Source organism: Pelobates fuscus, chromosome 11, assembly GCF_036172605.1.
Source record: "Pelobates fuscus isolate aPelFus1 chromosome 11, aPelFus1.pri, whole genome shotgun sequence".
Taxonomy (NCBI): domain Eukaryota; kingdom Metazoa; phylum Chordata; class Amphibia; order Anura; family Pelobatidae; genus Pelobates; species Pelobates fuscus.
Window position 1 is genome coordinate 102,515,170 of NC_086327.1, and position 12,446 is coordinate 102,527,615.

The following is a 12,446-nucleotide window of genomic DNA, read 5'->3' on the forward strand; positions in this document are numbered from 1 at the left end:
GTAGGAAGATACTTTGACCAGAAGAAACCAAAGCATTTTTATTTTCATTGCTGCACTAAACATGTTTTTTTCCCTGTGATCCACCTGCACTGTATGCTGTACTTTTATTTAAAGGGAAACTAGACCAGAAAAATCACTCTCTTTTTTACAGTTTGCTATCTATATTGCGGATTAAAAAAAAATATTGCAACATAAATAAAAAAAAAAAAAAAAAAATGTTTTCGGTACCCTGCAGATGTACTATTTAGTGGATCTGCCTGCAGTGAAAGGCAGATTCCTCCCTGACCTTTAACCCCTTAAGGACACATGACAAGTGTGACATGTCATGATTCCCTTTTATTCCAGAATTTTGGTCCTTAAGGGGTTAATCAGCGTTGCAATCTGGAGTACCTCATTATTGTCCAAGAGGTCTATGGAGATTACGAGATAAGTAGTTCTTCACTCGAGTTGTTCCATTGATCACATAGAATAAAAAGAAGTGATATGCAAAACTGACATCAGACAGGCTGGTTGCTCTCCGTTTACAAATAGTATGTTTCCAACAACTGATGGAACTGATGGCTTTATATTCTGGATAAAGGGTATGTGAATGTGGTATGCACACTTTGCATGGACAAGATTGATACCAGGTAGGTGAAACGGAGCATTCTGGCTGCCTGATTGTAGTGTCTCTAAAAAATTTAAAATCTCTGAAATTTTCCTGACAAAGTTATTCAGAAAAGTGTGAATTGTTGGGAATTCAAAGTAAATTTTGGAATTGAGGCCAAAATAGCCAAACCGAAGACATTGCTTACTTCGAGAATGTTTCCAGTTCAGGGATTGAGTCTAAAACCTGGACTTTACAGAAAATGACTCGCTAATAAATTATGCATTCATAAACACTTTGTTCAGTGTGAATTAAAACTGGTTATATTTCTTCGGGACTGAAAGTTGACACCATGTCGTGCTGTGTGTGAGAGGATTATATCACGCAGGTGTCAGTCCATCTATTCATCTCTTGTTTTGTTTTATTTATGAAACCATGTGGGAAAAGTCTGGGTTATTTCACTAAACGGTGAATTGCTGGGAATTCACTAGGGAGTTGCAACACGTAGGCCAAACAACATTTCGTAAATTTGTGGTTAGACTGTAAATATTACTTTTTGTACTAAATAATACTTACTGTATAATAACCTGATACAAGTGCCAAGTTAAATGGACTCTTCTTATTTAACACAATTTAAAGTCAGGTAACCTGTTGTGGGGGGATCAGGACTGCTACGTCGGTACTTGGAAGGGGAGTAGGGCCAAAACAGAGCACCATCGCACACAACCAGCACACACTACACTCATTACTCACGGCCAGTCCCCACAACCTGCACACATATTACACACACCACACAGTTGTTTGGGAGGGCAGAGTGTGAGTCACTCTCAAAACTCCAGCAATTCATTTTCTCTAAAATAAAATCCGAATGACAAAACTGAAGCAAAAATTGTAAGTTGTGGCTATAGCCAAATTTTTTCAGAAACGCTATTTTTGCCATCGTTATTTCTATTTTAATTTTATTTGTAAAAATTGAGTTTATCAATGTCCAGTACTCCAATGGGCCTACTCTTTCTAAGTGAAAGTATTTTATGTCGGACAAGTAGATTGTCATAACGCACGAATAGATTTGGCTTCTGCTTTGATCTCTTGGACAAGTAGATTTTATTTAAAATGTCCACACCCCTGAAACAAGCCCCCATTGTCTCGGCTATAAACACAAATGTAAAAGGGCAGTCTACATATCATAACCTCTTCAATATGCTACAGTGATTATGGTGGCAGGACTGTCCTGGCGCCAGCACTACCATAAGTAGTCAAACTGTTTCAAAACAGTTTGTCACTTACCTGAGTTCCCTAGGAACCTGCAGGTTGGTAATTAATGGTCTGAATGTCTCCTTATTTTTTGTTAAACAGTTCTCAAGCAAAAAAAAAAAGACCACCATCTTCTCAAGCAAAAAAAAAAAAAAAAGACCACCATCTTTACACAGGTATCCTGTGGCACAATGATTACACCAAAACCATTACAGCTATTTGTAGTGGTAATGGTGCTTATAATGTTCCTTTAAAAGCCTGAAGGACAAGATATCCGTTATTCACCTCTTAGTGGCTTCTGAATCTTCAGATGCGTGAAGTAGTTTGCTGTTTTACATTTGGAGACGTTATAAACCAAGTACAATTCTTGGCCGGATGGCTATCTCCCGCCTCCGGCTCATAATTTTCTTACAATCCTCCTAATTAAACACAATATTGGACCTGTTGTGAACATTTTTTTTTTCTTTGCAACCCCAGACCTATGATGAAGCACTCGATAAGGAGAAGAAAATGAGAGCATGCATTGAGAGAGATATGGACGAAGCGTCGCGGAGGCTTCAGATGTCTCATGGAGAGATCCGCAGGCTGACTGATGAAATACTAATTAAAGACAAAGTGATTAGCGAACTTGGTAAATACTTGGACTCCCATAGTGCATGAAATGCTTTAAATAATACTATTTTATGAACTCTTTCGTGTTATAATCCAAACTGCTTAAATATACCTAGATGAGTGATATTTCTTTAAACACTTCTAATTCATTTAAGAAGGTTCTTTATCTGAGCTAAGAGCTTCATTTGTGTACACTCCACTGATTTAAAAAATAACAATTTAGTAGATATACCCCAAAGAACACATATATGTATTTTCCCTGCATTTTTACTTTGCATGGGCTAAAAAAAAAGAAACCGCTTGCAAAAGCCGCTTACATGCTGACTGCAGCCTTTGCAAGCACTCCCCTTTATCCCTGACACAGATAGCCTGTGCTGGGGAATTAGATAAATATAGGAAGAATGAGCCCTAGTAATTAAAACAATATAGATCATCTACAGCAGCAATCACTGAGGAGGGAGCTCCCTCAGTTACCCCCCAGATAGACCACAAAAAAAGAAAAACAATCAAACGCAACAGGATGCGCCTAAAGTCAGAGTTGAAAACTAAAAAAAGACCAGAAGACACCGTCTAGAATGTTCACTTTTTTTACCAGAGGGTTTTGCTTCTTATGGTACTTGGATGTTTCAGAGGTACGTGTGGAGAGACAGAGATCTTCTTGGCGATTTAAATATACTGCGTCAGTGGCTCTTCTGTCTCTGTTTATCCACATGTAGCTCTGAAACATCCAAGTACCATAACAAGCAAACCCATCTAGAAAAAAATATTCTGGCCTTTTTTTTTCTTCTAATTTTCCACTCTGACACTAGAGTTGCTTTTGCTTGTTTTTTTTTTTTACATTTGTTTGTGTGCTCGGCAATTGTCGAGTCACTGATAATCCTCTGTGCTGCAGCCACGAGCCTAGCACACACACGTGCAGGTCAATACTTCTCAGTGAGCTGTAGTACCGCTCGCTAAAAAGGCAGGTTTGTGGAGCTAAACCTTCTGCCCCAGTTATAATAGTGCTGATTTTTATAATAGTGCTGATTATCTGTCTGCAGTATTCCTTTAATTTGCTATCATGCACTGCCCCCCCATGGCAGTAAAAATCTTTGCAGCCATGGCTACTCCCAATACTGTGGATTCCAGTGTTAATTCTGGCGCCAAATTTCAATTTAGTTTTAGTCATAGTCTTTTGGCTAAAAAGCCGTTTTTAAGTTGTATTTTAGACATCTGAATAGTTTTAATCTAGTTTTAACCGACTAAATCTACTGGAGATTTTAGTTGACATAACTAAAATCTGATGGGTTTAGTTAAAGCCTCTATCTGTCTCTTTTGCCCCATGCACAGCCCCTCTGTGTTAATTTTAGTCTAGTTTTAGTCCACTAAATCTCAAAAGTTTTAGTCAAGTAAAATGTGACAAATTGTTAGTCGACAAAATGAACTCTGGTGGATTCCAGTTCCCACGGAGTACGGCCATCCTTAATGCTAGCATGTTCTAATCCACCTAGCGGTATTGAATGACCTCTGCTTGCAGCCCAGATCAGCTGCTGAAATCTTCATATTAATAATAATATTTTTTTTTACTATTGATAAAGTTATTAATTTTGCGTGAATTTCACAAAATATACTTTTTTAGTGTTTTGTCCCACGTATCTCTACAATAATGCACAGTTACATACATATGTTGAATCCATAGTGTAAATAATACTTGTTAAACTACAATTCCCATCAAGCTTTGCCACACAAAACACAGCAAGAAATTGGCTAAATTGGAGTCTTTTCTTTGAAGCATATTTTAAACAATGCGAGAATACTTCGAGTTCCATGACTTTATGCACTAAAATGAATTATTCACTACTAAAGATTTTTTTCATGATGCCTACAGTTCTCAAACCTAAGCCCTAAGCTGTTTGTAGATAAAAAATACTCTCTTGAGACAGAGAATTATGGGAAATTTCACGCAACCGGTACATGGTTGAGCATCCTTGCACCGTCCACTCTGATACTGAGCATTGCTGTCGGCAATCAGACATTTTGCTGAGTATCTGACTTTACCTTAAAGATTAGATCTCTTTTGAGTCCGACACTTTGCTCTACAGCAAATCCTTTCAGAGTTATAAACTCATATGAGCATTGTCGGGTATTCTAAGTGAATTGAAAATACATTTGAAATTTAATTGACAGTATTCCTTACACAACTAGACTTTCAAGTGCGTAAAATGGCAGCAATTTAAAAGCGTTCCGAAATTTCACTGTCATTATGCTCACATTCACTTATTTATTCCAGAGCAAAGTATGCAGAGGATGCAGCAGGAGTCAGAGGCGCTAAAACAAAACCTGAAAATTGCTCAGGAGAATGGTATGTTATGTACTTACTTTTAAAATCACTTTTTGCAATCATCACCTAAACAGAGGGATTTGTCTGCAGAACCCAAATAGGGTCAAAGGTCTCATAACAATTGCCTTCTCTGGGTACTCTAAAACATCTTTAGTCACGCTGTCCTGAGGATGATGCTAAATATTGTTGATCACTTTGCTTAGTTAAAATCATATTTGACAGATTCTATCTATGTTGACCAACTAAACTCCTTTTTAAAATCACTACAGGCAAAATTGGAAATCGTTTTTGTATTTGCTCCTTATTCCTTGGATTGCTTTTTTTTTTGCCCCAGTAAAGTTGAGGCGGTCAAAAAAGGGAGGTTAGGACAAAAATCGTGTGATTTTCAGTTATATAATGGACCAGGTTTTAGACTAATTTCCTGTTCAGTGCATTGCTTTTGATCACGTAGATGGCAAATAGTTTTTTTTTTTTGGTGTGTTTTTTTTTTTGATTAGTACATACATAGTTGGTCTTCATGCGTCAAGTCCAAACTTTCAGACTGCTTATGTTAATACTGTATGCTTTGTTTGAAATTATGTTTCAAACCTCTTGTATTTTTACATTTTCTATGTATTTATGTAAAGATTCTCAAGAACTGCAAAAAGCCAAAGAATACAGCTCTAGATTAGATAAGGAAATTCTAGCATTACGTAATCGTGTCAAATCACTGGACTCTGAAAGGAAGAAGTACATGGAACAGGTAGGTCAAATGAATTCTGTGTATCAATTGCAAATATAGTGTGACTGGTATTTACAGAAACTGCCAATATAGGACTGTGTTGTTGGATGTGGTAGCATATCTTACAAAGTCTCTGTAGAAGTTATAGTGCCAGCAATACACTAAGAGCCTACCCAGAGTAAGAACTGTTTGACAAGTTACCTGCATCATGCTGGGTGCTCGTCACTGCCTCCCCTGGTGCTGGTAGCATTTGCCAGCTCAGTGCCAGGAGCTTCCGGCAGCAGAGGAGATGGTGGCTGGTTACCGAGGGGATCCTGGTAATTTGTCAAACCGTTCTTAAATGGTTTGACTACTTACTCTGGGAGGCCAACAGGGGACTCCTGCCACCAAACGTTACAGCGGGCTGTAGTGTTCATGGTACTTAAAGTGTTACTTTAAAAATATAAAAGCTCAAATAACTATAGGATTGTGCAGAAATGAGAGAAGTTCCAGTGTAAATAATTTTTCATGGCTTTTGACACGAAAAAGATTATATATACATTTAAAAAGCAAATGTTTTAGCCTGAGTGCAAGGACTACTTGATCTTTTATTTATATATATATATATATATATATATATATATATATATATATATATGATCAAGTAGTCCTTGCACTCAGGCTAAAACATTTGCTTTTTAAATGCCAGGTGCTAGTCCAAGGGATTGAACATTCAAAACAGAAGATAGATGGGCTGCACTCACGGTCTTTCAATGTAGAGTTTTCCTTTATTCCAACATAAAAATATAGATCAAGGTTTCGATTCTCTCAGGGACCTTCCTCAGGATCAAATAACATGAGATAGATATACATATATATACACACACACACTTTTCAAATTCTAACTATCAAAGACTTGAGCATAAAATAAGTAAACCTGTACCCATCAGTAAATGGGAATCCAAACTAAACATTGTTTTCCCAATGGATGATTAGTTAAAAGGAATTACTCAAGTGTCTCGTACGATACACTGTATCTCTATGATGGAACTGCACTATATAAATGAATATATAGGTGGTATCTGGTTCCTACGTGACTTAATACAATTTCTAGAAATAATTCAGATATTTGTTGGAGATGCCATCTGGAAAGGGGCAATCTAGCACATATCTGGTGGGATTGCGTAGGACTATAAAAAAAGTATATCCTACCTACAAATATTATTCAATAGTAATAAGCTTACTCCATATATGTTTTTATGGAATATAGACTTCCCATCATGTAATAAAGCACAAATAGTAATAGCTCCAAATTGGAAAACCACAAATTTAAATTGGACTGTACCTTTTGTTATGAAAAAACTGCATTCCGTTCTGTAAGGTAGGAAATCTGATCGCATACAGGAAATATGCGATCAAACTGAACAGGAAATATGCGATCAAATTTCCTACCAGTACAGAATAGAATGCAGTTTTTTCATAACAAAAGGTACAGTGGAGAAATACGAGAACTATTGGGAACCTTGGAAGAACTATAGAACTATGCAATCTCGTAATACATAACATTATTATATCCAAATTACCTCTAACAATCCAGCATAGACATTGAATTTGCTATAGATTTCCCTCTCCCCCAGGACACCCATGTATGTGTGCATGGAAGTATGCATAGAGGACATGTATGTAATAATATTTGTATTGCACTATATATTGTATTTTTTACAACGCTTAACAAAGTATAATTTTATTAATTATTCATATGCATCTAAAAATGTATCACCAATTTTCTAAAGTCACATATATTGTATGAATAATATTTATGTATGAGAAAAAAAACGTTCAAAATAAAGAATTATAAACAGAAAAAGTGGTATATCGAAATTTCTTTAAAGGGATGTAAGAAGGAAGTGACTGCAATTTTAAAAGATAGTACCTTGAACAGCCTATGCCCCTTTTGTATACACAAAAATAGTTTAGCAAAAATATAATACTGACAGTTTTTTTTTTTAAGTGCAGTCTGTTGAACCCCTTCAGGACAATCAATACCGCAGAACTGTTACAATAAAAAAAGCTTATGCTGGAGCTGAAGGGGCTACGAAGTTAGCGCAAATTTTTTTAACTACACTTTTTATACACATCGAACTCTTCTCAATGTGTTGCTGCTTTGTGAAATTTCATCATTGCTTTAAGAAGAAAATCTTAATTGGTGCCTTTTCTATCTACAGTTTGATAAAAGCACAAGTGAATCATTAGCAAATTCACCATCTAAGCAAAACACAAACCATCAGGAAAACGAACTGCTTCATAAAAGGTATTTTTTATATTTTACATTTGTTTACAAGCACACTGTCTGTTCAAAGTTGTTTGCACATCTGTATGGCTAAATTAATTTAGACTGCATGCCAGGGCATAAAATGTAAATGAATTTAAACCTCATGTTGATATGTGAACAGCCATATACCATCAGCTACGTACAAAACTTTGGAGGAATGCCCAAGCGTGCATGTGCATATACACCGTTTTTCAGCAGATGATTACATGCACAACATGGGATGATGTCCTAGACATGGACATAGTAAGTCTATTTCATGGGTTTTGTAGGGGTGAGTGAATGAGGAAGTCTCACTTTTAAAGAATGGTATGGGTAAAAGATCTAGCACTCAAAACCCATGACTTAATTTTCATCAGATCCTCCTTAGCAAAGAGCAGATATTGCATATATATGATAATTTCTTCTCTTTGTGATTATATCTCCTGCCCCATGCTAATGTCACACGTGGTCAGTACTTTGGGCTGGTTGGGACTAGGGTTACTCGTTTAATTTAGAGAGCTCCATGATCAACCTGGGAATGGTGGTTAATCTACATAATAATAAAGGGTATCTGCTCCCATTGGCCGCTGGTAATTCAGCAAAATATCTACAGTGGTTCATTTCAATTCAGAGTGTGACTTTTTATTATGGATGAATTGACACTACTGGTAATTATAAAAGACAGTATATCACATGGAAAACAAAATCGCACACAAACATTTGCTCGATTTTGAAGATTACAAATGGTTCAGAAGCTCAGTCGAAAAGTGACGTCATAGTCAAGAAAACGTATACTGTATGTAATCACTTTCCATAGCTGTCGATTGGCGATTGAAGGGCGAGAGTGTCTGAATCAGCAATTGCTTCACAAGCTACAGAAACTGCAACGCGAGCATGATGAGACAGTGGAGCGCAACGAGGAGCTGGAATCCATTTTGGGAGAAACACAGAATAAAACAAAGGAGCAAATTGAATACTTTGAGAGTCAAACCGCTGGACTCCAGAATACAGTAAGTCATTAAATTCAAATATTGTATCTCTTGTGAGGCAAAATATACAGGCATTTTAAAGCCATACTTCAGGCTAACTAAAAAACTACCATAAATCTTTAAAATCCATATGATTGGTTTGCACATTTTGCAGTGATCTTTGCCCAGACTAAAAATTGGCTCAACCAGTCAAGCTCTTATTTTGTGGTGTCTGAAAAAAACCCATTAACCTGACAGTAAGTACTTACCATCGAAGTTCCTGTGTTTTATGCAAATCTCCAGGATTTGCTGTTTTCTGCCAAGAGCCCTATTCATACTAGGAAGTAGCTGACACTTTTAATCCAACTCTAGATGCCCCATTGTTTAGAAGGGGATGGAGTATATACTATAAACCTCTGCTCATCGGACATTTATGGAATATGTAGTTAAGCAATGGACAGCAGGTCAAATCATCAGAAAACATGAAGGGAAATCTGGCCCAAGTTGATAGCATTCCTGCAATTATCTTAATAGTGAGTCCATTCATAGTTTTGTTAGTAGAGCTAATGAAGCATCTGCGCATGTATCCATCTCTGGCTTCTTCACGGAAAGCTGTAAAAGAATAGGGGGGTCGTAAGCTTCCTTCTCCAACATCTTTGTGTAAGCGGTGGGCTTGCAGCGGCAGTGACTGGAAGCTAGGGTCAGTGGATCTCCTTAGTACATAACCTGTATTCGAATCATAGAGTGCTTGGAATGTACGTTTTGGATACATGTTTAAATTGGAAAAGATCTGCGAATCCTCACCCTTTTGCTTCCTCGTCATAGCGATTTGTTCTATTGATGTTGATGAATTAGCCAAGAAAAAGAAAATCTGTAATTCATGTGCCTGGGATGGCGCCCACATAATGAACAAGCTACCAAGGCATTTGTTTTGGTGCTTTAATTGGCAGCTATAAAATTGTGAGGCCACTCAGAGAGAAATAGTCATACTCTTTCAATGAAAAGGAATAAAGTCTGACGCATTTCACTCCCACAGACCAAAGTCTGGTATACCATTATATGCCTCTCTATACTTGTAACCATATCTCCTTAAAATATATTTCAAATCTTTATTTTTATATTAACCATTTCAATGTTAAAGGATCATCATAGGGTGAGGAACACAAACATGTATTCCTGATCCTATAGTGAAAACCCACCATATAGGTGGCTTGCCCTCTCAGAATGGGTTAAAACTCACCTTATTTTCAGCTCTCCACGGGTCTGCCGGTGTTGGCCCTGCCCCCTTGGTGACATCATCAAAATTGATGATTTTTAGCCTGGATAAGATCGACAATGGGCGGGACCAAAGCTGTTTTGGCCAATCAGCACCTCCTCATAGAGATGCATTGAATCAATGCATCTCTATGAGGAAAATTCGGCGTCTCCATGCAGAGCATGGGGATGCTGAACGGCAGGGCTGCTTACTGTGCAGCCCTGAGCCAGGAAGCCCCTCCAGTGGCCATGGAGGTGTCCCGGGGGGCAATGGAAACACTGCCTTTTCTCTGAAGGGAGCTATTATACTCAACAGAACAACTACATTAAGCTGTAGTTATTCAGGTGACTATAGTGTCCCTTTAATTGCTGAGTAAATTGCAATACTTATTGATTAAGGGCTACATGCACCAAACACAGTGTTAATGATCTGTTTAACTATAAAAAAAAATTGTGCTCTGCACTAATTAATTTTTATTTAGGAATTTGGAGACCCGTGCATTAAGCCTTGTTGTGCAGCCACATAAACCTTTAAAGGGTTACTCCAAACCTTTTTAACGCATTTGTATTTGATTTCATAAATAATGCCATAGTGAGCATTGTTCTTTAGGTTAGGTCATTACCCCCCTTGCCTCCCCCACAAAAAAAACAGGTATTTCTGAGCTGGAATCCAGCAGCAAGCAAAGCTCCTGGCAAATCTCAATACGCCCCTACTGACATCACTGCAGCTATGTGAGGTTCAATCAAATGCTTCTCGTAGGGAAACCTTTGATTGGACCATTTGACTGGCTTAGAGTGCATGCGCGCACTCTGAGCTGGCAAGAGGAGAGGGAACGGGGAGGGAAAAGACAAAACCTGTGTGTATTGAGCTGCACATAAGAAGGAAGGGTGACAGGGGACATCCAGACTTTCTCTTGCAGACTCTACCTCATCCATTGTCCGTGTGCTGTGCGCGCTGACGACAGACTTATTTTATGCACAGAACTGACATTGGGGTGGGGTGCAATTTACCCCCTAGCACACACATGCTATCTCCGTATGTGCAGTGTTTCTCGCTGAAACACTGCTTATACGGACTCGTACCACCATGACCACTTCGAAAAGCAGAAATGGTCATGGTGGTTGGAGTAACCCTTTAACTGTATTACTGATTATATGTGTCTCATGTTCTTTAACAAATTTAGTGAAATAGGTTTTAACTTGCCTTTCTTCCAGTGCTGAGACTCACTCAGTGCTGCCACCTGCTCATCCTCCCGCGATGTCATCCTGGAGATATGGCTTCCTGACTTCTTGCCCCAATCTAATGCACCTAGTCTAGAGAAATTCAAAGCATACTTCAAATCTGAGGCCAAAATAGCCTGGAACAGCAGGTAGGAGATCTGGCACAGCAGCAGATCGCCACATCAGATATGCTGGATGATTTAGAAGATCAGAGAAGGCGTTACAACCTGAAATCCGGGGGACACCTGAGACTGTTGAAATCGCTGACCTATTCCACTACATAAGGCGCTTCTTTGGAGTCTTGCTCCCACCAAAGCAGGTGAAATCCTTGAAGCTGGATGGTATGTTTCAGCTACCAAAGCCAGCTAGAGCACCGGCGATGGCAGACCTCATACTTAGATTTCAAGCCCTCTCAGATAAAGCCTCACTCCTGGCCGCTCTGCGAGGGGAAAAAAAACCTGCTGTTTGAGGGCTCCTCACTAACCGTATTCCCAGACCTCTACAAGAGCACCATAACCGGGCGGAAATCATTGCAGCCTCTCCTGCAACACCTTTGCGCCAGAGAGATTCCCTACAGATGGGGGACACCACAAGCTGTATTGTTTACACATAACGGGACTTCCCACAGAGCACAGGGATATCAGGAGCTGAAATCGCACCTAAAATCAACAGGCATACTGCAGGCCTTACCGCCGACTGGAACAGGCCTGTCTCGGCTCAACCCGGCACCCATTCAGGAATTTACTCCGAGAGAAAACCAGAGAGCCTCACCTCCCAGGCCACCCACCTGAGGAAGCATAGGCTGACCCACTCAAGTCAATTCCACTCTGAATTCCACCATTGTCATACAACATGTCTACAACAGTTAGTTTGTTTAGTTTTTTGTGCTTTCTTTTTTTTTTTTGCTAACTTTACTTCCATTGCAAAGTTTATTAGCCTAATATGCTGTTACTCCACGCAGTCTCATATGCATATGCCGAGTAGCCACACTCTATTATCTTTCCCTATCCTCTCCCTCCCCCTGCCGGTTAAAAGATTGGCCCCTCTACACTACTCACAGTCTATGGGCAAGGGGTAAACCCCTCTATGGTTATCACCTAAACTGAATAAGCACACTCTTATCACATCCACACATGGCTCACTGGCTGTTTTATTTTATTACATCTTTCATAATGTACCTAAATAATATAAAATGTGCAATGTTACTGGATGCCTAGAAA

The 12,446-nt window shown here is 38.7% G+C and overlaps 1 protein-coding gene across 5 annotated transcripts in view; it reads left to right on the forward strand.

The window, feature by feature from the left end:
- Positions 1–12,446, forward strand: part of CCDC30 (coiled-coil domain containing 30) — a 66,963-nt gene that overhangs the window by 23,472 nt on the left and 31,045 nt on the right. For all 5 annotated transcript variants that reach the window (XM_063435755.1, XM_063435754.1, XM_063435757.1 and 2 more), the window contains 5 exons: positions 2,318–2,471; positions 4,722–4,793; positions 5,399–5,514; positions 7,698–7,783; positions 8,601–8,793. In XM_063435755.1, coding sequence (XP_063291825.1) covers positions 2,318–2,471; positions 4,722–4,793; positions 5,399–5,514; positions 7,698–7,783; positions 8,601–8,793 — 621 coding nt within the window. The remainder of the gene's footprint in view (positions 1–2,317; positions 2,472–4,721; positions 4,794–5,398; positions 5,515–7,697; positions 7,784–8,600; positions 8,794–12,446) is intronic.